Source organism: Lissotriton vulgaris, chromosome 6 (assembly GCF_964263255.1).
Source record: "Lissotriton vulgaris chromosome 6, aLisVul1.2, whole genome shotgun sequence".
Classification (NCBI taxonomy): domain Eukaryota; kingdom Metazoa; phylum Chordata; class Amphibia; order Caudata; family Salamandridae; genus Lissotriton; species Lissotriton vulgaris.
In genome coordinates, this window is record NC_141694.1 from 679,080,198 (window position 1) to 679,106,732 (window position 26,535).

General features: G+C 41.0%; 1 protein-coding gene across 1 annotated transcript in view; it reads right to left on the minus strand.

The window, feature by feature from the left end:
* Positions 1-26,535, minus strand: part of GRIK2 (glutamate ionotropic receptor kainate type subunit 2) — a 1,496,154-nt gene that overhangs the window by 1,125,553 nt on the left and 344,066 nt on the right. Inside the window, exon 3 of the mRNA XM_086926667.1 lies at positions 26,112-26,369. Coding sequence (XP_086782793.1) covers positions 26,112-26,369 — 258 coding nt within the window. The remainder of the gene's footprint in view (positions 1-26,111; positions 26,370-26,535) is intronic.

Consider the following 26,535-nt stretch of genomic DNA (forward strand, 5'->3'; position numbering starts at 1 on the left):
CACTGCGGCGGCTATTCCGCCGCAGTGCTAAGGGGGCGGGGCTGCCGCGCGGCGGCCGCATGCTGGTGACGGAACCGCTCCGTCACCAGCGTCGGTTGCGCTGTGCTTATGACGGAGCGGTTCCGTCATGGCCCGCCCAGCTCAATAGAACGTCCAGCGCAGGCGCGAAATTCGCGCCGCGCAGGCGCGCCGAGCGGCACAGCGCACCCGCAGCTGATGACGGAGCGGTTCCGTCATCAGCATCCAAGGGGTTAAGAGACTGCAATACATATTACGTTCCCGTACACTCCATAGTAACTTAGAGGATAGTGATAACATTTGAGACATGCATTAAGTTATTTCAAAAGGTGCAATACTCTCAGCCAGTGGGCAGGGCTGCTAGGTTTTTTGAGATATGTGTAGAAAGTTGTGGCTTGAATAATATATATTTACAAGCCCCTTGCGCCACCTGTGTGTTACCTTTAATATGGGACAAAGTGACGTACCGGTTATGCAAGGGGCTAGTAAATAAGCCAAAATGTATTTAAGGGAAAGAAATAGGAATATATAATAAACAGTGACTGCAAAATGTACCTAACCCTAATTTGTAATGTATGCACCTGTGTGTACTGCACACTATGAGGATTATTAAACAAATGCAAAACACTCCTCTTGCAGGCCGAATCTTAAATGTTTTATACAATTTGGCTCAAATCAAAATGTGCTGGGGTAAAATTCCAGGGGCTTATTTACAAGCCCCTTGTTTCGTCAATGCGTCACTTTTTCCCATATTAAAAGTCATGCACCAGCGGCGGAAGGGGTTTATAAATAAGCCCTCCAGTGCGGATCTGCTGAATCATGAATATTCAACATTAACACTCGCAAAATGGTATTTCTCATATTAGAGAATCCCCAGTTTAAGTGGATTTTTTATTTTTGTTAATGGAGGAGCCTGAGCAAAGGGGGACATTTTCACTATTGCAAAATTCATTGGCGTTACATTATTGCAGGTGGGAAGTTTACAATTCGGCATTACATTTTTGATGTTTTAGAGTAATCTGACGCATGTACAAATGCCAGATACTTTAACATACTTCCACTACTGCTCATGGAAGTGATTAATAATGTGTACAAGGACAGCCGTTTGCTCCCAGTAAAGGAAACTCCAATCGGGAGCACATATATGGCTTTTTCCAAGCAACTTTTGCAAATTGGGGGCCATATTTTTTACCCGGTTTCCACGATCTAGCAACACACTCTCGGTGAAAGAGTGACTCAAACATTAAGTCAGATTTCTGAAGCCACACAAAGCAGCAATGCGTGGCTTCAAAAATCCGGAGTAACTCAATGCAGCGCAAATCGCTGTGTTGCTTTACTCTGCCCTGGGTCGGTAGGCATTCCATGGACATTGCATGGGAGTTCCCAGGAGAGGTGCAATGAGGAGAAATATCTTTTTTTCTACTCGTTACTTCTTTCTTTCTATGTGCGCTGAATTCTGCAGCACACATGGAAATGGAAAAATGCCTCTCAGGATAGTTTTTGTGCAGGAAGGCATCCCTTTCTGCGCAAAAATAATCCTGCATGCAACCCCTTGCACCATAAGGGTGCCTGCATTACAGCTAGGCAGCACAAGGGAAAAGTGTGGAATGTGTCTTATGCCTTAAATACGGTGCATTCCTGCCAGTAGCGACTCCTGGTGGAAGTGCTGCCGGGTGGTGATGTGGGGCGGGTGAGGGGCAGAGTGGGAGGTCGTAAACACCGGAATACGGATGAATGCAGGTAAGTAGACAATTAAATCAATAAAATGAATATCCTTGAAGCGCTGCATTGCATTTGGCAATGCAGTGCGTGCAACGAAATTCGTTTGTTTACTAGCCCCCACCCTGCCCCTCCCCCACCCCACATCACCGCCCGGCAGCTCTCCCACCAGGTGCCGTTACTGGTCCCTGCCCCATTAACGCAGTGCAGCGCAGTGAGGTGATTTGCGGCGCTGCACTGCGTCACAACTCGATAAATATGCCCTTGGATTATTTGAGAAAGCACTGCAGTTACGAAGGGAAACTGTGATTTGTGCAACATTATTTTTGTGAAATGTCTGTAGGTACCCATTCTTAAATTCCAATTATGTCTAAGTGTAAAATATATTTTGAAAGGTATGCCTATTTTTGTGACTTGTGGCCACTGAATGGCACATTGCAGACTGTGACATGTTGTGCACCCACATATTTGTTTATATTCCATTTCTAATGTATATCCTCCAAAATTATATTTAATTTATAAACAACTTGCACTAGCACTCGCAAGAGTTGTGGCTCTTACCGCAGCAGTCCCATTACCATTCGGATATATACTGAAAAAGTCCAGGAACGCAATAAGTGAAACTGTCTTGCTGTAGGCATAGATATTTTTAGATGAAGTGCTAAGCCAGGGAGCTATCTACCTCGGGGACATATAAGATCCCACTGACACTTTTAATATGAGGTGGGATATAGTTCAAGTGTGCTGTGTTGAATTCCGGTGTTGTTTATACAGGGTTTGACTTGATTAAAATCTCTGTGCATTAAATGAGATCCAGGCGCCAGTGGCGCCAGTATAAACCGTATGTGCACTCCAGTACGCACATTAGCAAGCGTTCTGCGCAACCGTTAATATTGCCACTGTCTATCTCATGATATAATAATAATAAAATTAATAATAATATTAAATTGTATTAATGCAAATAAAAAAGGAGAAAAGAAAAGAGTAATATTAGTGTTACTATTGTTATTATTATTATTATATTAATATGGAGAAGAAACAGAGAAAAGACAAAGGAGTATTAATATTATTATTGTTGTTGTTATTATTATTATTATTATTATTATTATTATTATTATTGTCAATATTATTAATATAATTGCTGTCATTATTACTGTTAGTGTTGCTATTGGTATCATTATTGTTATTATGAGCATTAATAATATATGGATCATTATTATTCCTGGTATTATTATTACTGCTACTAGAAATAGTAGTCAGACGCGGCCTGTACAGGTAACAGCGGTGGGGGGAAGTCGACAGACGACAGGATAGGGAAAGTAAAATAGGAAAATAAATAAAACCACTTACCTTGTGTTCGCCGCATCACTGACTCAGCAATGCAGCGAGCACAATGGAAGTGTTTTTTTGTTTTTTTTACTTTAGTTTCCCCATTTCGTCTTCCACCACCCCCCACCCGCCCCACTGCTGCTACATGTGCCAGCTTTGCATGGTAATAGTCACATTATTTCTATTGTAGTTATTATAAGTAGTAGTATTACTAGGATATATAGCTTTTGTTGTTGCTGCTATGCCAGTGCAGTTATAGGGATTATTATTTTAATTGCTGTTGTGTTTTTTTTGTTTCATCCTTGGCCACAATATACGGACATTGTTTAAAAGGTGAAGTAACTTTTTCCAAAAAATTGAGAGGGGCAACTTCCATGATACTTGAATGTACAATTGCTGCCCCTAGATTTCAGGGTGACAAGCGCGTGCTTCACTCGATCAGCCTGACCAACTAGTTGATCCCAAAACAAACCTGTTATAGGAAATGGTGTAACTAGCTGCCTCTGCTCCATGTAATGCTGATGATTAGGAATGAGTCTGTAGTGTTCATTTTAATAGATTGTCTCACTTGGTTAGTGTACCGTAAAAGCAACTTTGGAATAAATAACCTCTCTCAAGAGCCAAAGACACATACTTTTTACACCACTTCTTACAGCCAAGAAACAAAATGTATATATTTTTTTAAATTTCTTTTATTTATTTGTTAAGTGTTATATAGCGCGAGCTTGATCTGAAGGCATCATAGCAATTCACAATATCTGCATAGCAGTAATTATGTGGTTTACAAATTGAGGCACCATGAAACCGCTTGGTGTAAGCGCGCTCTGCAAATAATTTTAACATAACATAGCACAACAGGTAGACATAGAGGCCGGACTTGCCCACTAGAAAGTACAGTTACACATTTTCTTTATTTTCATTCGAAGAAAAAAATGAGATTGAAAAACAGGAGAAGACATAAAATCAGTGCCGAGCTAAAAAGAAATGGATGCAAAAATTCCTTTAGTCGCTGTCCACAGAGATTAGATTGCCGCATTTTACGCAGGCGGGTGGCGTAAGTGTGATTAATATTGGCAATGCTCTCATGTGAAACTGTTAACAGTTTATATTCGCAAGGGCCAAGGAACAATCAGTCTGATACTCAATAAAAGATTAGCCTATGTCGTTATAAAGATATGGTCTTCACCAATAAGGCTTTTAATGTAGCATTGCCCCGGGCAAGGGAATGTAATTGCGAGAATGGTGGAGGAAGGCTGCTTAAGGTGTCCAGACAGGCTCTTGGGGCACATATGATGAATAATCAAGTGCTCAGTGTGCTGAATAACCAAGTACTCGTGCGCTAGGGACACTTCCTTTTCCAAACTAGCTTATTGAAGATTGCTCAGTATCTTCCCAGCGTGCATAAGAACTCACAACATACCCAGATGCATGGCTGCCTCTGCTGTCAATACTTTTTCAAAACAGTAAGTGTGGCCGACAGGATAAACAAGTTTGTGCACAGGGAACAATGCCTGCAGTTTGTCAGACTCTACAATAGAATGTGCAAAAAAATGGATTGTATTAAAAGTAGGTCTGGGCTTGATGAGCCTCCGATAACTGCAATTTAGTTCGATTTACAGGATATCTGTAATGAGTATATCTGAGGCAAAATTAGCGTTTCATTGGAGTTCATTTGGTTATTTTAGGGCTTTCCGAAGTTCTGACTGGATTTTACTATTCACAGAATTGCTAATGAAATCAGGTCTGTCATGTTTCCGAAAGACCTTCATTAACAAGCATTTGTAATGCAATAGGTCTCGCATTTGCAAGAGATTAAGCTATTGATATTGTAACTGACAATGCCTTTTATTTATCTGTTTTGATAATTAGCACATAAATAAAAGGCATTGTCATTTACAAAGCCAATAGCTCAAACTCCAGTAAATGCGAGTCGTATTGCATTTCAAAGAAGCAGCTGCCATTGTGCCTGGCTGCTTGGAAAGTGAAAATGTTCATGGCGCGCTGAATGTTGCAGGAAAACATGTCGTGCCTGCAGTAGGAGAAACTCATTAAAGAAAATGGTGCTTACAGACTAAACAAGACATACCGTGTAACATCAGAAGTAAAAGGGCCAGTCCTCATGGGAAGTTATGAATATAGACAAGGAGGTACTAAGGAGGGTCTAACAAGCCTATTAACGAATCACAAGCTAGGATTTATGAAGGACAATGACACAACCCTAATATAAATATGGGTGGAGAGTGGCCGGGGCATCAAGTACATACTCGAATACAGCATGCCTCGTAGAGCAGCACATGCACTGCACATGTGGAATTGGACTTTCTATGCCAAGGACTGTAGGTTACTCCCCATTTTGGGTTAACTAAATTGTAATCCTGCCATCTCACAGAGCTACCGACCAGTTTTGCAAATTCCGTTATTTTTAGGCAGGGCTAATGGAGACCTCATTATGGAGCCCAATATGTTTTACCAGCTCTGCTAAGCAATTAACTAGCAGTTTCATAAAGTTTACGAAAACTGTACGCAAGCTAGTAGAAGGTATTAGACATTTAGTTCCATGATAATCATGCACAAAGAGTTAGATGTTTTACTTGTGACAAAAGAGGGCCGGTGGGATTGTCTTACTTCTCGAATGTAACTCTTCCCTTTCGAAGACGTTATTTGTTTTAAGACAGTCTTAGTATATACATTGTTTTAAATGTTTTGCTCAATATTTAACAGTATGAATGGCATGGTTAATATTACCTGTTCAAAGGAGTAGTCATTCCTTAAATTCGAAGACGTTTGAGGAAAATGGATGATGCTGTCAAAGAATTGTTGACTTGTCTAGACAGTTGTAGCAGTGGAACATCATAGCTTGAAAAAATTGATTTGTTCAAATACAGATTAGTGAAGCCTTTAAATCAATGGCATCACTGGGGAAACGATGCAAGTCAGGTGTAATCAATAAGCATGAGCGGAAAATCCGTTCCGCTCGCGGATTTCGCGGATTTTCGGTAAATTTGCAATCCGCGAGATTCGCGAATTTCCCTAAAAATCCGCGAACGGAAATCCGCGAACGGGGATTGGGTCAAAAGTTCAAGCTGACTTTTGTAACTCTTTTAGAATGGCGCCAGCAAGCTGCCAGAGCCATTCTAAAATAGTTACAAAAGTCAGCTTCAACAGGAAGTTCAAATAGATAAAGTAAAGCAGGTGCTGCTCAAATTCAGTTACACAATCATTAATCACCCCCAAACTTGGGGTGATTAATGATTGTGTAACTTAATTTGACCTTCAACTGGAGCACCTGCTTTACTTTATCTATTAGTGCTTCCTGTTGAAGCTATTTCTAGCTATTTTAGAATGGCGCTGGCAGCTTGCCGGCGCCATTCTAAGTGGGGCTGAGGGCAGAAGGGCACAGAAACAAGTGGTACAGAGGGCAGATGGGCATAAAAAACAAGAGGGTGGCAGTGATTAAGCAGGCAAAAAAAAAAAACAGCGAAATTGCAAAGCGCCTTGCGAACACCCGCGAACACGCAAAGCGTCTCGCGAACACGCACAAATAAAAAAATCCGCAAATTCGCAAATTTTGCGGATTGCCAATTTGCAGATCCGCAAATTCGCGAATTGCCAATTCGCAAAATTCGCCCATGCTTAGTAGTCAACTACCGAAGTTTTTTTTAAATCTCGGAAGAGCAGCACAGTATTCCTAATTACAGCAAAAACACCACAGACCTAACTTACTGTATAAGAACAAACTGTGTATGTGGCTGTGGTGTAGTGAACCCCCCACTTAAGCAGCTTAAGTGGCAAGGACTGGCCCTGGGCACCCGGGGCAGAAGAATTGGGTACCACTAAAACATGAATTAGTTGTGTAAGGGCTTCTTCTGTCTACAGCTCTCCAGACAAAAAAACTGATAAATAACACTGTTAGGGAACACCATGACAGATGTGTGGAAGGTGGGCTGAAATGTACAGGGAAGGAAACAGAATCTAAAATAAAAAATGACATGAGGACAACAGGGGAAAATACAAAGGGGGGAACAAATAAAAAAGTGAGAGAGAAAGATAAGGAAAAATTAATGGGTGAGGCAAAAGAAGGTAAGAGCAAAAATGAAAGAACTGGAGGGTGAAAGGAAAAAAAGAAGGATGAAATGGGGAAGAAAAAGTAAAAGGTAGCATAGAAGGGTGAATGGAAGGGTGAAAAGCTGGATAGATGACTGTGAATATGTATCAATGGGTGGATGCTTGGAACGATGAATATATATATGAATGCGTGGAAGGATGGATAGGTGGAGAGAAGCGTGATGGGAAGGCCAGATGAATGGATGACTAGATGGAAAGGTGAAAGGACGGATGGATAGAGGGATTGACGCGGTGAAAGGCTGACGTGAAGTCTCACAGTAAGGGTTAGGGAAGTCCCTCATTAAGGGTTGGGCTTGCTTGCTTCACATGCTCGGTGTGATTAGAGATATAGTTCAAATGAGGTGTGTTTTAATTTTCTAGCTACTTCACTTTGTGTGTGCGATCTAATTAACACCAGGATAGCCACTGGGAAACAGCTGAGGGCTACATGAAAATGCGCGGTTCTTTAAAAAGTTTGCAAACCCATTTTGCCAAATGTTGATGACGACCACCAAATGTTTAAATTAAAAAAAAAAACGAAATTCCAGCTCATAGAAATAATGGAGCATAAAGTGCTAGTGTTTACAATGAACATGATTAAAGTCTATTATTGGTCAGACTTGTGGGTACTTCTTTTGATTAGGCAAATATGTAACAATTTTGCAAAAACAATGCAGACAGAGACAGAGCAGCAATTCTCTCATAGTGAGCAAGCAGAAGTCAGATAGTGTGATTCCAGAAAAACTAACATTTCAGGAGCAGGTTGTAAGCGTATTACCACAGCAACAGCTGAATGTGAACACGCTGCGACATCAAACGCACACTGTGCAACAATATTGTTAGTCAGCTGCTGTGTGTAATGTTCATAGAAATGACAGGCCGTCCTCCTGCAGAATGTGCGCCATGACAGTTTATTCAGAACGTTGTAAAAACTGTACTTCGTGGTTCCCAGACGAGGTGCTGTGATACAATCTGTTAACCAATTTGAAGCGTTCTGTGAAAAAAGTTGATAATAGAAAGGGTCCCAACAGTGTAAGACTCCTTCCAGATGGGGTTAGAGTCAATATTTGAAGTGGATGTCGGCAGTCTCTTGGGTCACCGGATGTGCACACCAGGGTCAGTAGTTACATGTTGATGCACAGATTAGCAAATGTGCCCTCCTTTACTACCCACACAGATATGTAAATGGTACAACCCCAAGCTTTATTAATGATTTGTGATGTCTGGCAGCAACCTTTCATCCACCTCATATGTCAGTTAAAGTCTGCATCGAGCAGGTGAACTGTTATTAGCCCGTGCTAGGAAACAGGAAAAATCGTTTTTTTTTAAGCCGTAGCAGCCCGCGGCGGGAGTTCCATGGGGCGGAAAGGCCCCCCCCGGGTAGGGGGGGGGCGGTGTTGTAAACACCGGAATATGGATGATCGGAGGTAAGTAAACAATTAAATAAATAAAATGAATTTGTTTTATTTATTTAAAAGTTAACTTACCTCCGATCATCCATATTCCGGTGTTTACTATCCCCCACCCTGCCCCTCCCCCGCCCCTCCTTCCCCCCCTTCGGAGCTCCCTCCACGGGTCACTACTGTTTTTTAAGATACGTATTCTGTGCCTTTCGCCCCCACTAATTTAGAAATCCATTGAGGTAGGCTGATTTTAAAATTGTTCTATTAGGGAAGCTTTGGAAAGTGAAAGTGAAAGCGTGCATGGTGTGCTGAATTTTGCAGGTAAGCACGAAAATTGCATAAGTGTGGCTCACTGGTTAGAGCAGGCAGACCCTGAAGCAGAGGTCAGACCCGGGACCAGGGTTCAATTCCCGACGCGGCAGGGTCTTGAGCTCAAATGTCCATGGACTCGAAAATTCTCGCTTCGGTGCCTGACCTAATCATGGGTTCAGACTCTGCAACTCTGGGCATTAAGCTTGCTTAATCTCCACAACGGGCCCCCCCCCCCGCGGCGGGATGCCTGGCTTTCACCTTGGGGATGGCCTGTAGGGGCTATCTCACAGGGAAAAACCAGGACGGGTTTCCAAGGCAAGCGCGGAGATACCCCTTCGGGGGTCGATTCTGGCGCTATATAAGAATATAATAATAATAATAATAATAATAATAATAATATGCCTGCAATAGGAGAAACTCATTAAAGAAAATAGGGCTTACAGACTAAATAAGACATGATGTGTAACAAACGAAGTCAAAAGGGCCTTTCCTCATGGGAGGTCACAAATGAAGCCTAATAATGAATCAGAAGCCAGCATTCAAAAAGGACAGTGACACAAGCCAATGAAAAAAGTGGGTGAAGAGTGGGCGGGGCTTCAAGTACATACTCCAATACAGCAAGCCTCGCAGAGCAGCGCAGGTGCTGCCCACGCTCGACCTAAAAACAAGGCAGGCTTTCTCCTATATTTGGAGGGCTGTCATAGTGTACGGGGATTCCTCACATCTTAAGAAGTAGGTTTGGTAATAGAGGGCAGTCAGAGATTTCGTAAAATAATAGCATTGCCTAATATAAGTTATATAGATTTTTCAATTTGAGGAACATTGGTATAAGGGAAGATTTTGTACCTTTACATTTTTTATTTCTTCCTCCCCACAAGGAATTTATTTCTTTCTATCTATGGCAACATTCGTTTCTCCACATCCCCATGAAATGTAGGTACTTTTGCTTACTCATTCTCACTATCCTGATAGTCCATTAATTTTATATACACCTTTATCAGTGTCCTTAGGGTAAGACTGGCCACACAATATGTTTGTGCATAATTCCCTGCTTTTTCATGGTCACTCCTAGCACTTCTCTTTTTCTACTCATAATCCTAAATATACTGTATGAACCCCACTATGTTTGTGCCATTGTTAGGGAACATCTTAATAAACAAAATAGCACTTATCCTGATTCTGTAACCCTCACACAGCATTTAATAATGATAGTTTTCTTTAACTGAGCTCCCATGCACCACTTGTGTATGAAAAGCATTGTGAATCGAGCTCTTGTTGTAGAATTCGCATTATCTTCTCTAATGTATTGTGAGGCTTAATGGATAGGTCTGAAGCTCCTTGCCTGAGTAACATGGGTCTGTTAACAAGTGTGCAGATAATTTACCATAGTGCAACGTGTAAAGCGATAGACGAAGGGCTACGCAAATACAAATACCAAAACTATGCTATGGCATATCTTTCTTCCTACTTTTAGGAATGTCAAAATAATGGGTACAAAGGAGTTTCCCAACATCACCATGAAACAAAAGGTGTGCAAAAAAAGCAATTCAAACACAAACAAAGGTCTGCTAATGCAAAGTCTTCTTTGTTGATAGGCCACACTTTATAAGGGAACCAAATATGCTAAATTATGTGTTTCAGTGAGAAGGAAAGGGAGTATCTTTACTTCAAAACGTGGATTACAGCATATTTCTTGCATTTGGAACATGAACCTGTAACTAAGCGTTTGAACACCTTGACAATGAATGAATTATTCCACAAACAAATTAAATTATTGTAAATATTTGACTACTCTTTGCTTGAAAGGACATATCATTTCTGAATAGTATCTATTCAATATTTCTACAGTAAATTTTATACATAGGAAGGCCTAAAAGGTGAGAAGAAAAGTCTGAGTCTGACCTCTTATGCACCTAAGTCTATGGTTAGTCCATGTCCAGTTGAGCATACTATTCAAGGCCAAAATGGCAGAACGTATGACATTCCTTTGACTGCTATGCAATATTCCAAATTACAGAATAAGTATGAAAGCAGGGAAATGATAAAATATTCATCTGGCTAATATCACTATGACCAGTTGTGCATGGTTGATCACAACGTTTGAGCAGGGATTATCTACTGCAACCTAGGAAACATTATAAAAAATTAGCTTAAAAGGCGCCTCAATCACCCCATACCACAAAGAATATTTCATCCATCATTGTGATCCAGGGATCACAATGATGATTAGGGATTAGTGACCATTCTTTGTTTGTAAGTTACAACATAATCTCCACACTTTGAACAGAGATCCAGTTCTATTAACCCCTTGCGTGCGGGGCGTATTTTCCGCCTGTGCTGACTCCGCCTTGCCCGGGCGGAGTCATGACGGAACGGTTCCGTCATCAGCACAGCTCACCCGTAGCTGATGACGGAACCGTTCTGTCATCAGCACGCAAGGGGTTAAATCAGTTGTTTCATTTTCGCTGGTGCCAGTGCAGCCTGTAGCCTATGTAAAAGTCAATAGACTATGAATGGAGGGTTGTTATTACACTGTGCTAAGGCCTGTAGGTGGTATTTTGTTATACAGAATCTCACAGATTACTTTAGAAGTCAGGGGTTTTGGTGTTAGTTACCCCCTTTGACAAACACTTGGAGAAAGAAGGTATGCACTGTGATAATCCTTGTGAGACCCGGTTGTCTGCTAGGCCCTCAAAAGTAAATTCCTTAAAAATGCATGTATATAAACACACACACGTAACCCCACTCACACACAAACACACACACACACACATAACCCCCCACACAAACACAAACACACACACATATAACCCCCACACACACGCAAACATACACACAGGCCCTTTACATCAGCCATGTTCGGCCACTGGGCTGCTAATGTGTCATTCCTATTCTGCTTCTGTCTATGACAGCAAACACTATGGGTTACTGGGTCAGCTGATTTCAACCATTAACTAGTGAGGGTTGTTGATTCAGTCTCCTTAACTTTTTCAATTTTTTCTCTTTATAAGCCCCCTTTCCTTCCTTTCCTCTTCAGTTTTTGTATTTATTTATTTGGAATGTGATAGAGTGCATCTATGATGACGTATTGGGTGTAAAAACAAAAGTGACTACAGAGGCACTTTAATATATATGTCAGACCTACTTTCAATGCAATGCTTGTTTAAATATTTCGCAGTGGGAAAAGGAGTATCCCTTTGAAAAACATCTTCCCCAATAACTCACGTTTTATTTTCATTGCACACATACTTCCCTTAGTTGAGGGTCTATTCTGGTGATAACTGCTTGTATTTTTGTCTCAACCCTGAGGTGCTTCTGTGAAATGGGGTAATGAGTCACCCCTTTACACCAGCACTGTCATTTTAATAAAATAAACATGGTGTGGCACACCTCTGGAATTATTTATGTTACAAATGCACAATGCAAATTGTCCCCATGCAGGAGAGAGAAGACCTAGTTATCATCTTCGTAGGCCAAAAATCTAATATTACACTACTTTCGTTTGAACTCTTTTGGACTAAAAATCCTGTGTGTTGCAAGCACATGTTGTACAATATATCCCTTCCACCATTTACACATCACTCTGTCAACTTAGGGTGCTGTAGCACTGGGTGAAGCAGTTGAAAATGAACCCTAAATAAACAAGAGAAAACATACAAAGTTTTAAAGCGACTTCCAGAAATGCAGACGTGAGTTTCCCCACGTAAGGCGTTTTCTGCATGTTTACACAACATTGCATCTGAAATGAAAGTGTTCTTCCCTAGTGCTCCTCTTTACCACATTCAACAGTTTTCAGAGTAAAACTGTGCCAAGAGTCCAAGGAATTGGCAACAGTGGATTACACAAAGAACCTGTACATATTAGAAATACCCAAAGGATTTTGCTGGACTTCGCATTAGAATACGGCTGTATAACAAGCTTGAAGTTTATTTTTTGCGAAAGAAGAGGAGGTACCTAAAGAGTATTATAGGCGATGATTAAATAATTCAATATTACCATATATTCTATTGGGTGCATTAGAGAGCTCAAGAAACTTGAGCCATATGGTCACATTTGCAACCGCCTGTCACCATTGTGCTGCCACATGTTAGGGTACCTACAATTGACTCAACAAATAGGTAGGATGGCAAAGAAAGGGGAAGTTTTCCTCATCAAGATGCTAGCTCATGAGAGCCACCATAACTGTTAAGCAGACTTCCTGATCTGATACCAGCACATTCTTTTGTGAGATTTGGGAATGAAGGAAACCTGAAATCGTTTTTACATGAGCGGCAAGGTGAACTGTAAAATCTGGCTCAAATCCGAAGATAGGGACTTGTATACCCCTCAGGCTCAGTGTGCTTCTCCAAGATTGCCTTTGATGGAGTATATACCTCAATCTCTTTGTGAGAATCTACTGGCTGATGCCTGTGACTGATAGTTCTTTTGGACACTTAATTGAACTGTGATAGGGCTGATGTCTGTGAACACCCAAGGTAGGTTCAGTCAGCTTGTGTAATTGGGCTCTCCTTTTCCTCATGCACTAAATATGTAGAGTGAATATGCATGTTTCATACATGTGACATTTTGAAAAGGGTCGCGTGCTTGCAATGGTGGGTGCTTGTTACCTCCAAAGTTATGACCTGACCAGCTTTGTCTCTATTCACTGCAATGCTTGCCATCTTGCTTCTTTCCTATGTGACTCCACATAAGTTCCTGACTAGACAGCAATTGAAAAAAGTGCAGAAAGGGAGCCGTGATAGTTGTTTTCGTTCAGCTGAAAGCACCACCAGATAAGCAGTTGTTTTAGTCACATCTGGCTTAGGTACAGAACACATATTAGTGGAGAAACACTCTTTACTATGGAGTTTTTATCACGTTGTACCTTTACACCACACATTTTTCACCACGCATGATTTTAGAAGCCTTATGCTTTATGACGTATGCCTTTACCATGCATTTAAGGTAAGTTCAGGGGTGTGGGGTGTCTCCCTTCACAAACAATGTTTTTATATATATGTCAGTCAGTCAGTCAAAAATACTTTATTTTGGCTTTACAGCCATAAAAGCAATATCCATTTTACATCCAACAAATTAAAATATTACAATTAAAAGAACTATTTAGTGTGGGAATTTGGAGCGACCATTCTTTTGTCAACAAAATATTATAAATCTTTAGCTCAGCTTTGGCAGACCTAGAATGGGCGCCTGTCCCCCTAGATGATAGCATGCAGGTTGTCAGAAAAACCAGAGTCACTTAATTGGGATCTGTAAGACAAGTAAAAAAAATATCAAAACATTTTCAGAATTAGATAAACTTCTTATTAAAAAAATAATTTAGAATAATAAACATTAAAAGTTACGTTCCTGCATAACCAAAGTAAACATAATTAATATCATCAGATTTTCTGTAGATTAACATATAGCAGCAAGTGACAGTAGGAGTGAAGTATAAGGTACAACATCATCTATTGTCCAGATCTTCCCCCTTCAGAATTCGTCTACACATGCACCACATTCAAAAAGAGGAATTTCGAGGTGGCAACTACAAATAATGGTGTCGTTTCAACTTTAAGTAGCCTAAAAACCTCGATGTGGTTTCTAAACCCTAAATTTCTACATAGTTGAAGGACCCACTTTGATCTCGACCTATAATATGCAGGACAGAAAAGCATTACATGGCATTCTGTTTCTTCCGAAGCAGAGCAGCCAGGGCAATCTAATTTTACTACACCCTTTCATTTGTTTGTAAATGCCCGCAGCAGGAGTGTGCCATACCTGAACTGTGAGAATTGTTTTTTTGCCATAATGGCTGGATACTGTCCAAGGTCGTTTCAAGTTTATATTGCTGCTTCACATCGAGAAACCTCGATGTCAAGGAGCATGAGATCGAGCTTTGGACTAATTGTGCCATCTTGAAATCTTTAAAGGCTAAAGCTAGAGTTTTTTTGAGATGCTGGAACAAGTCTCTTCCGGCTTTAACCACAAATTGCCAAACTCCAGTGCAAAGCAAAGACTCTTAAAATAGGACAGCCGTGGTAGGTTGATAGCCCCAAATTTACACATGACATATCTCAATTCCTCCATGTAGTTAATTAACTATCAAAACATTTTCCGAATTAGATAAACTTCTTATTAAAAAAAATATTTTAGAATAATAAACAATAAAAGTTACGTTCCTGCGTAACCAAAGCAAACATAATTACTATTATCAGATTTTCTGGAGATTAACATATAGCAACAAGTGGCAGTAGGAATAAAGTATAAGGGACAACATCATCTATTGTCCAGTTCTTCCCCCTTCAGAATTCGTCTACGCATGTACCACATTGCAAAGAGGAATTTCGAGGTGGCAACTATGAATAATGGTGTTGTTTCAACTTTAAGTAGCCTAAAAACCTCGATGTGGTTTCTAAACCCTAAGGGCCTCATTTATGACTTTTTGCCGTAGGGCAGCGCAGCAGGCCTTCCTGCTGCGCTTCCCTACGGCAAAAGAAAAGGGCAGAAATGCGCCGTATCTATCAGATAAGGCGCATTCCTGTCCTTTTCCCCTCCGCCGGGGCACAATGGGCTGCCTGCGCCAGCGCAGGCACCCTTGCACAATGGTGCAAGGGTGCCTGCGTTGCGGGGAAGATTATTTTTGTACAGGAAGGGAAACCTTTCTGTACAAAAATAATCACAAGAGGCTTTTCCTCTTTCTATGTGTGCTGTAGAATGCAGCACACATAGAAAAAGGAAATACGAGGAGAAATAAAGACATTTCTCCCTGTTGCGCCTTCCTTACGCCTCCCCTGGGGAGGCGTAAGCTTTTGGCACTGCTTCAGAGTTACGATTTCTCGTAAATCTGGGGCAGTGTCAAAAGGTCATGGATGTTGCTGGGAACGCCCCCAGCAACACCCATTGCATGCCCCTTTAACGCAGTACACTGCGTTAAAGGGACTGATATTTATCAGGCAGCAGTACGCCTCAAAAACTGGCGTACTGCTGCCTTATAAATACCACGCTGGCTTCTGCGCCACGGAACTTCATGAAAAGTGAATTTCCGATGGCGCAAGGGGCCTCATAAATGAGGCCTTAAGTTTCTACATAGTTGAAGGACCCACTTTGATCTCGACCTATGATATGCAGGACAGAAAAGCGTTACATGGCATTTTGTTTCTTCCAAAGCAGAGCAGCCAGGGCAATCTAATTTTACTACACCCTTTCATTTGTTTGTAAATGCCCGCAGCAGGAGTGTGCCATACCTGAACTGTGAGAATTGTTTTTTTGCCATAATGGCTGGATACTGTCCAAGGTCGTTTCAAGTTTATATTGCTGCTTCACATCGAGAAACCTCGATGTCAAGGAGCATGAGATCGAGCTTTGGACTAATTGTGCCATCTTGAAATCTTTAAAGGCTAAAGCTAGAGTTTTTTTTGAGATGCTGGAACAGGTCTCTTCCGGCTTTAACCACAAATTGCCACACCCCAGTGCAAAGCAAAGACTCTTAACATAGGGTAGCCATGGTGGGTTGATAGCCCCCAATTTACACATGACATACCTCAATTCCTCCATGTAGTTAATTAACTCTGGCGTGCTCCAGATGCGGCGCCAGAATAGGAGAGGGCGGGAGGCGATTAACTCTGAGATGGGGCCAATCCCTAGGGCCATCCTGAGGGGGGTCAGGGGCGTACTTTTCGGGAGACCTTTTTTTAAATTTTTTTTTATAATGATTGTTTATTGAGCAGAGCACAGGTAAAGTACAATACAGACAATGGAATTTTAAGCAAAGAAATGAAATACAAAAAACGTAAAAAAGCTTCTTCATATTAAAAACAGAGACGAGGGGAAGCTCTTCAGCTGAATTTAGTCCGTTAGCAGTCAAGTTGTAGAGTATAAATACATTATCAATTTACAAGCAATGTGAAAAATACGCAAGTTCAATCCTAAAGTGCAAATGCAATTACAGTACATTCTAAACGAAGACAAAAAGTGCCAGTGCATTCGAATTTTAAAATAGTGCAAAACACGACAAAGAAAGTTTAATAGCTTATCAATTGAACCTGTCCAAAAACTTAAGACTGCTAGCGTATATTTTAACTTAATATCAACATTAATCTGAGATATGTAGCTTATTTAGTTAAACCCCCTCGTAACCTCAAGAGTCTCCAGGTATTTCCAATTATTTTCAAATCTCCTGACTGCACCCACCCTCATAGAAAAAGCTTTTTCAAAACTACTTTACCTCCTCATTTTATTAAGCCATTTCAGATGTGATGGAACTTCCTTAGTTTTCCAATTTTGGAGAATTAGGGAGCGAGCAATGACACAAGAAATAAATACAAATGTTTCCTCAGCATTTTTAAGGAACCCTCTGTCCTTACTAATCCCAAATAGGGCCACTCTGGCGTGGGAAGAAGTTTTTTACCACCCAGAGCCACCTCTAAATCTGCGAAAATGGCTTCCCAAAAAGATGTAAGCTGGGGACAAGTGAAAACAATATGAAGCCAACCACCCTGGCTCTCAGCTTGGCATCTGAAGCACTTATTCACTACCTCAGGGAACCTTTTCCCAGGTGCCTCCGGAGTCCAATACGCCAACCAGCAGGACAAGAAAGCCATTCTCTTAAAATTGGCAGCACGCAACGATTTATAGCCCAACACGCTTAAAGTTTCCCAGTCTTTATGTGTAAAATTACATTGTGTAAGGGTGTCTATTTTGACTAGATGACAATCTATCATAGTGGCTTGCCCCTCGTAATGAAGCTTCTTGTACCAGTTCCCTATCCTGCTGATTTTAGACTCGTACAAAAGTATTACCATCTCATTCGTTGAGTCTAGTAAGCCGCCTATATCTTTCCTTAGAAAGTGAACAATTTGTAAACATTCAAGAAACATGGGTCTATCAGAATTACATATTCTAGCCAATACTTCTTGCCATGTGATAATGCTATTATGGATGATAAAATGCCTTATCTCCTTAAATCTCAAATTCTCCCAATTTATTATTTGGCTGTTTCTGATTTGCAGGCCTAAACAAGTACACTCTCGTAAGCTCAAAAGCTTAGAGGCAGAGGAGCCAAGGTTTTTCTTGAAAAAGGACTGCGCTCTGAGTAAGTAATCTTTCAGAGTCTTATATCGTGTGCTTTTTGGGAGCTTTTCAGTTTTTAAAAATACCTGGACTTGAGAGTCAACCTCCTGTAGCATTTTTTCTAAGAAGAAGCAGTCACGAATGTTTTTTAGTCCTATCAGGCCTGCCATTATATCAATAAAGACCGCATCATAATACTTTTAACATGTGGCAGAGCAAGTCCCCCCTGTTCAGTTGGAAGTTGGATTACGGACAGCTTTACCCTTGGTGCTTTCCCACCCCAAACAAACCTTCTAAACATAGTTTCCATGTCTCTGAAAAAAATACAATTCAATATAATAGGAAAATTGCAAAACAAGAATATTAGTAGGGGAAGGATCGACATCTTAATCAAGGATACCCTGCCAATCAGAGTGAGGGGAAGTAAAAGCCAATGAGCAAACAGATTCTTAATTTTATTAATCATTCTCCAATAGTTGAGAGAATACAACTGATTATATTCGCAGGTCACAAAAATACCTAGGTATCTTATCTGGTCTCGGCTGGCAGCCTGAGCGCGGAGGCAAAATGGAAAGAGTCTGAGTTTAGTATTTAGTGCGAGAACTTCAGTTTTCTTTGGATTTATTTTGTAACCTCCTATTTGTTCATAGGCCTTAAATTCCCTCAAAATATAATCTAAATTCCCTTTATTCTGCTTTTTGGGAGACCCAATAGTTGCCTAATAAATGTATTCTCATTCGCCAATAAGGAGTGAGATGGACAATGACCCTAAAGTTCGGCACCGTAAAGGGGTGCACCCCTTACTTTGGTTTTATAGATTTCAGCAGGGGGGGCAATCACTTTTTGTGAACAATTTCTTTGAGCTTTAAGAATAGCTCCCGTTGATTGGGTTAATTTCAAATTGGCTTTCGTTATTTGGGTCCTCCAGTCCATTTTGGCATTCAATGTAATGCCCAAATAGTCAAAAATGGATACTCTCTCTAGCGGCCTGCCTTCCATTCGGGGGTGTGGACAATTAATATTTTTAGCGTGGAAGGCCATATATTTGTTTTTTTTATGTTAATCACCAAATTCCTTTTCCTACAAAATGCAGTGAACTCATCCAAAACACGCTGCATCACCATAGATGATTTAGACAGGAGCTGCGTGTCGTCAGCAAACATTAAAGCTGGAATTTTCCTATTTGCTAACCTTGTTGAGTCTATATCCTTCACAGCCAAAAGAGTGTCAATTAAGCTGTTCAGGAAAAGATATAATAAATATATAAATATATATAAAACAATGCATGGTAACAGCATACGTTGCAAAAACATATGCGTGCCATAAAAATGCATGGCAAAGGCATGCAGATTATTTCCTTGCGTTTTTTCTGTCATACAAGCATATTAGTGCCATGCACAAGCAACTCCTGGAACTTGTGAGTGGAGAAACCGCACTAATATATATTTTGATGGGAATAGTTGGGGCCCCCAACACAAGCCAAGCAATACCCACTGAATTGCAGTGTGTTCCTGCCTGACTGCCTAAGTTATGAATAAGCTTGTACCTGAGTCCAGAAGTATATAGGAAACTACCATCATGCCTTGGTGCGGGTGTCAGATGAGTGTTTCCATCCCACACAAAGGGATCCTCTTGCATCTGTTAGGCTGTGCAGAAGTAGGCAGCATGGGTCTTTGCTGAATGAAAATCTCATTTGAAAGGACTGTAAGGGCTATATGTAACTTTTGGACACTTTAGTCTAGAATTGGAAAATTGTTGTGCTTGGAACTAGTCTTATCCTTTTTCATCATTTACTGGGACTCCCCATGAAACCATGGGGCATATTTACAAGCCCCTATCGCCACAGAAACATCACTTGTATTAACATTCCTGTGGCGATATGGGCTTCACCTTATTCACAAGGAGGCGTTAAGCCACTTAACAACGCCTGAATAAGGCAGCCTTTTATGCTATACTTAGCGTAAAAGGGGTGGGCAATGGGTGTTGCAGTGAGTTTTCCACTGCAACACCCTTTGAATTTGACACTGCTCCCTATTTACAAGGGCAGTGTAAATATGGAGCTATGCCAAAATTATGACCAGGGAAAACCTGGTCTTAAACAGGTGAAACGAGGAGAAATGTTTTATTTCTCCTCGTTTTTGCTGTTTCTAGGTGTGCTGCATTGTGCAGGACACATATAAACAGCAAAATGCCATGTATGTTTGATTTTGTGCAGGAAGGTGTTTCTTCCTCCACATAAACAATAATTGTAAAAATGACGAGTTGCAACTTCTATGTATGCTGCACAAGCAGCTCACATAGAAGTTACAAATCACCATTTATGATTGTTTATGTGCACAAGGGACACCTTCTTGCACATAAACAACCATTCCCCACAACACAGGCACCCTTACACTATGGTGGAAGGGTGCCTGCGTTGGGCGCTAGGCAGCTAAATGTAGCGTCAGTGCAGGGGGAAACCCAGGACTGCACCGTATTGTTGTAAACATGGTGAAGCCCTGCATTTTCAAAGTGACGGAGCATGGCATTAGCCTTCAGGGCTTAATGCCACGCTCCGCCACTTTAGTTGTAAATGTGCCCCCATGACAACTACTTACAGTTCTGAAGCTACAATAATGTTTACTATGATATGTAGTTTTGAATAAGTAATCATTGTTTTAGAATTGCCTAGCCCTGGATGAAGGACAGCAGGATTCTCTAGTTCCCTGTGGCTGTATTATTTTTCACCTGTGACTGGTATGACCCACATGATCAATTCCTGAAGTCTATGATACCACTCAGGAGGCATAAGCAGATCCTAGAGAAAAATGGGGCATGAAAGAAATTTGGATTTATTTAAATGGTTGAATTTGAATATCGGATATTCAGGCATCTTTCCCATTTTAATTTTATACTATTTGACCTTGGTTGAGTTCTTGGAGAGATGGAGAAGCTTAGTAGTGAGTACCATGGAAGTAGCATCAGATGCTGCCCCCTACGACTTTTGACTACCATAGCACACACTTCCATTGAGATCACGGTTTACACGTTTAAAAACTTCAGCACTATGGACAGGTCTGGGTTAGTGCATGGTGCTGAACTCTGATAGGGTAACGTGTGTTCATGTTATTCAATTAGAGGAATTACAAGGACTTGAACCATAATACAAAAAACGTAATCGTTCAAATCACATGCTAGCACCCTAAACATAAAGTGAATTTCTTGACTCTATTACTGACATTTGGAGAGTTGATTGAGATTTTTACCATTTGTATGCCGTCTGCTGTTATTTTACTTTACTAACATTTTAAGATGTTTATTTAAAGGTTATAACTTTCTAAGCAATAACTGACTGGATCTGTATATGTATTCTCTGTGTGCAGGTGTGGCGGGGAGCAATGATCAAGTTACCTTTACAAGCTAAAACCTTACCTCCTTTGAATTAGGACATGATTGCTTCACCAATCTACCAAGGAATGTCAAAGCGCATTGGCACCCAAAGATGACCTAAGATAAAGTACCCAATATCAAGATCATTAGGGAAGATGTGCAATCTTAACTTTGACTCTGTTAGATAAAGCTGTATAATATTGAAAAGGTGAAGGACACAATGTCGAACTAATCAACTACACACAGATATCTTGATATCTAGTTTGTAAAAAGGAATTAAGCATATTTTAGAGTCTCCATGTTAACACACTCATCAACCCCATTTTGAAGAAATATAGATGTTGACGTAATACTCCTGAATCTGAAGTTTTATCAGTGAGATCTATTTCCATCGATATTTTACTTAAAGGCAAGAATCGGTCCAATCTTCAAAGAAATCAAGAATGCACTCATCCCCACCTGGACAAGGATTGTAAATGCTTCTCTATCACAAGGCACTTTTCCCGACTGCCTAAAAACAGGTCAGGTATCACCTATACTAAAAAAAACGAACGCTGACAAAGCTGAGCTCAATATTTTGCGACCTATCTCCAACATCCCCACCCTAGCGAAACTCCTTGAAAAATACGTTCAATCACAACTCTGTGCTCACATACAGAATGACCAGCTCCTAGATCAGCATCAATCCGGCTTTCGGAAGGGGCACAACCTCCTATCCATTCTGCAAAACAGGATGGGTTTTTCTAATCAGGTGCTACAATGGTTCTCATCCTTCCTCCACCACATATCCCAAAGAGTCAGGGCAAATCACTTTCTCTCCCAGCCCTCTCCAGTACTCATGATGGTCCCCCAAGGATCTGCCTTATCTCCTATCCTCTTCAACCTTTTTTGGGAATCATTAGCTAGCTCACTAAACTCCACAGGTATTCTGTTCCATATGTATGCTGACGACACGCAACTCTATTTGAAAATCGCATCCCCGGAAAACATCATCTCACTTAACACTACCCTAATGTCTACTCAAAACTGGTTAACTGAGAACCATCTCCTGCTCAACACCTCAAAAACGGAATTCCTTCTCATCTCCCCACCAAACCACATCCCCAAGCTAGACCTTTGGATGAGTCACCTCACTGTTTTCAACTGGACTCCTCTCATTATAGACACAGCCAAATTTCTCGGAGTTACCATGGACAAGCACCTGAATATGAAAAATCATATCAGAAATATATGTAAGGGAGCAAACCACTTGATGAGGACACTCAAAAATATCAAACCTTTCCTTCAACTTATTGAGTTCAAGCGGGTGGTCCAAGCGCTTTTCCTGCCGAGGCTAGATTACTGCAGCCCTACCCTATGTGGCCTTCCCAAATACACCCTGGCTCCACCAAGGGAATCACTGAATGCTGCTGCTAGACTGGTTACTGGCACCAAACGCAATGAGCACATATCCCAGTCCTAAAATCTCTTAATTGGCTCCCCTACAAAGCATGAATTCAGTTAAAAAGTGCTGTTATGATGCCCAGAGCCATCCACTTCAATACTCCCAGGTACCTGGCCACAAACTTTAACTATCTTGCGGTATAAGAGCCTCAAGAAGCGCCACTACTTTCCTCTTGAAACCACTCATCCTTAGCAAAAAGAGAACTTGTCACCGAGCCTTCTCTGGTGCTGCCCCAAAGACATGGAACTCTCTACCACCGGAAGTACGCAGAATCTCCTCAACAACGGTGTTCAAACTGGAAGTCAAAAGATTCGTTATGAATACATTTGTACCGTAAGTGGGCTAGGCTCTCCTGCACGATGACATTGTTCCTACTACCATGGTACCATCATTTACTACTACTCTTCTTTACCACATACTATGCACCCCTTCGCTACCCGTGGACAATTATTTATTATAACCCTCCATGTTGCATTTGTCTTGTAATTTGCGATCATTCTTGCTTTTACTCCTACATGATATTGATCTTGCAATATTAACCTTCCATTCCTTCCTAATGTAGAGTGCTCTGATATCCTTATGGGATCTTGTTCGCACTATATTAAACTTTATAAATAAATAAATTGAATAAAATAAATCTACATGTACATTGGCCTTTCTTCAATCATGAATGTATGCCACACCAATAAAGAATCATTTAGTGTGATCAAATCAAAATGTACCGATAATTGTTCATGAGGGAACAAAAGAACAAAACAGTGCGTCTCTCCTCCCCACACTTTTCTCCCACTGGCAGGTAATTATGTCTTTGATCTAAAAGTACAGAGAAACAATACGTCTCACAGGAACTGAAACATTGGCCTTTATTCTGAATTTCCCTGAAATGTGGTCTGTGAGCTAAGACATTTTTCACAATTTTGAAAATGTAACATGATTGAAAAATGTTTCTTGCTATAGCATAGCGAAAGCTAGGATTGGTTTTCTAGAGACTTAAAGGTTGCACCAGAAAGATTATGACAATTCTTTATTAAGAAATCAGGATCTGCACAAAATCTTTGCAGCAGTTTTGCAGAAAATGCAACCACCATTTCGCTAACCATAAACGAATGTCATCAATTACACCATTTTCCTTCTTTACTGAACAAAGATTTTGAAGCCGGGGGAGCCAACTTGCTGATGAAACCTCTCCCACAGAGGTAAGGCCTACTTTGGAGGCCCAAGTGCCAAGACGTCTGATGTGATGGTAGCTGTTTAGTCCAGGAAACAAGATGGAGCAAGACTGAATGCTAAGGTAGCACCTAAAACCACAGAGCCAGACTTTTCAAATACAGTGCCTTGACTGTGCAGAATAATGTAGGATATTGCCACAGACTGGGCAAATGTTGTGTTTGGGCTCTCTTGTAAGAAAATCTACCTCAAGATTTCTACATGGTGGGGCTCCTCATCATGCTATTGCACCTCATTTGTGTGATCCAAATTCATTACACCAAATCTTCCAAGTACTACTACCTATAAAACAATTTGAAGCCTTTGTGAATGTTCTGATATGAATTCGGCACAGCTGCAGCACCTGTCATGGAAAGATACAACTTTCTAATCCTTTGAAAACACCAGGTAAATTCTCCACAATAGAATAACTATCACCATGCAGCAATATGCCTGCAGTATTCACGCTGATAGTGAGTCCTTCAGTGGAAACTACTCTTCAGTATTATCACTCACTGGAAATTTCTTACATTATTATCAGCCTCTCCGGGAAGCTCCTTAGCTATGGGAATTTTGTTGGCGCTGGATTTTGGAGAATTAATCACTACCACCTTTTTCTGAATTAGGACTTGTCATTTGGACTCACATTGAGTCTCATTAGCTCTTATGATGACGATTGGGCCCACTGACATATCAACAACAGCTCTTAAATCTTCATTCAATTTTTTCTTAAGATTTTTGTGATTCTTAGCTGATACATTTCAACTATTATTGAACATGGTTTGTGTCCTGCGTTATTTAATCTCTTATATATTGCGTAATGAATGTTCATATTCTCTAGCTTGCCCCAGGCTGGTAACGGTAAGGCAAAAATAGTTTAAGGGAACTTTGGCTTATCTGTGTGCACCCTACTTGCAAGGGTTTGGGATTTCCCCTAAAGCACGGTTAAATGTATGTAGCCATCCATTTGCCTCTGTTTAGGCAACCAAATGGGAATCGGTTTTGCCACTTGCTAAAATCTGGTAAAAGATAGCAATTGTGAGCTATATTCCACACTGGTCCCTTTTTTCCCTGAGAAAAATCTCTAATTTTTATTGCCACGAGGAAGAGGAGTTTTTGAAGGCAATAAATTATGGGAGATATGCTATCAAGTTTGGCCTTTTACAATCCAAAACAAGCATTTGCAATGCTATACGTCTCGCATGTATGCCAGTTTAAGCTATTGGCATTGAAATGACAATGCCAATAGCTTAAACTCGCATAACAACGCTTGGTTTCTTTTTTTTTCTTAACTTTAACACTGAGCGCGTTGTCCTTGAAGCAGGTGCCGCGCATAGTGTTAAAGTAAAAAAAATGAATGAAACCGATTGCGGTGTCCCTGAAGCGGCGCCACACTCAGTTTTAACCCGTTTACCGTGCCGATTATTTCACCGCAGTGAGGGCGTTCCAAGGAGTTGGCGGGGCCGCGTCGGCCGTTGGCCGTTCGCAGCACCAGCGAGGTAGTGCTCGCGACGGCCAAAGACCAATGGGAGCACGTAAGGGGTTAAAGTAAAAAAAAAAAAAAAACATAGCGAGGTGTCCCTGCAGCTGGCACTGAACTCACAATGAGAGTTTGAAAAATGTTTTTAAACTGAGCGCGGTGTCCCAGAAGTGGACGCTGCGCTTAACATGAAAGATAAATAAAATTACAATTTTAAATGCTTGCAGTATCCCTGAAGCGGGCACAGTGCTCATTATACAAATTCCCAAAGAAGTATGCCGCCATTGTCCCCCTCAGTGCCTATAACAGAAATAGTGCTCACTCCCTAGATAAAGCAGGCCATGTAACGAGCCAAGTAAAAGATCCAGACGCTATGGGCTGCAACAAATGGAAACAAGGTGGTATCAAGGCAGGACTAACAAGCCCATTTTACGAATAAGAAGCCACTATTTAAGAAGGACAGTGACTTAAAGCCAATGACAAATATGGGTGGAGAGTGGGCGGGGCTGCTAGTGGATACCCTAATACAGCATGCCTCCCAGAGCGAGCAGCACATGCGCGCTGCTGCTAGGGTCGACCTAAAAATCAGGGGCAATTTGTCAGTGTGTTACACCTGTAAACATGGCATGACAATTATAAAAGACTGCTTATAAACTTATAAAATGTTGCATAACCTTACCAGTACTGTCATCATAGGCAATTGTAACAGTTTTCCATTTGAAGAACTGCACCAGGTCAAGAATGGCACGGCTGAGGGAGGAGAAGTCCGGGTAAAGGCTGACAAAGAATGAGTCCCTGTTGTCAGAGACCTGGTGTTTCCAGCGCGTCTGGATGTGAGGCACACCGAGAGCATTGCAAATCGATTGCACTGCATTCGCAGACGAGCTGTGAGATGGTCCAAAGATGGCTGCCACCCCAAGAGAGAGCTGTTCACATGCTACATAGGAGACAAAAGCAAAAAGAAAATATTTACCTGACAGTCACAACAGACTCAGTTTATACGAAATAGTTGCATTTATATATGTACATATTTATTAAATCAAGTTGCTAACACCTAGTTCTAACTGAAGTCTGATTTCCGGAGTCACTTTAGGCCTATCTTA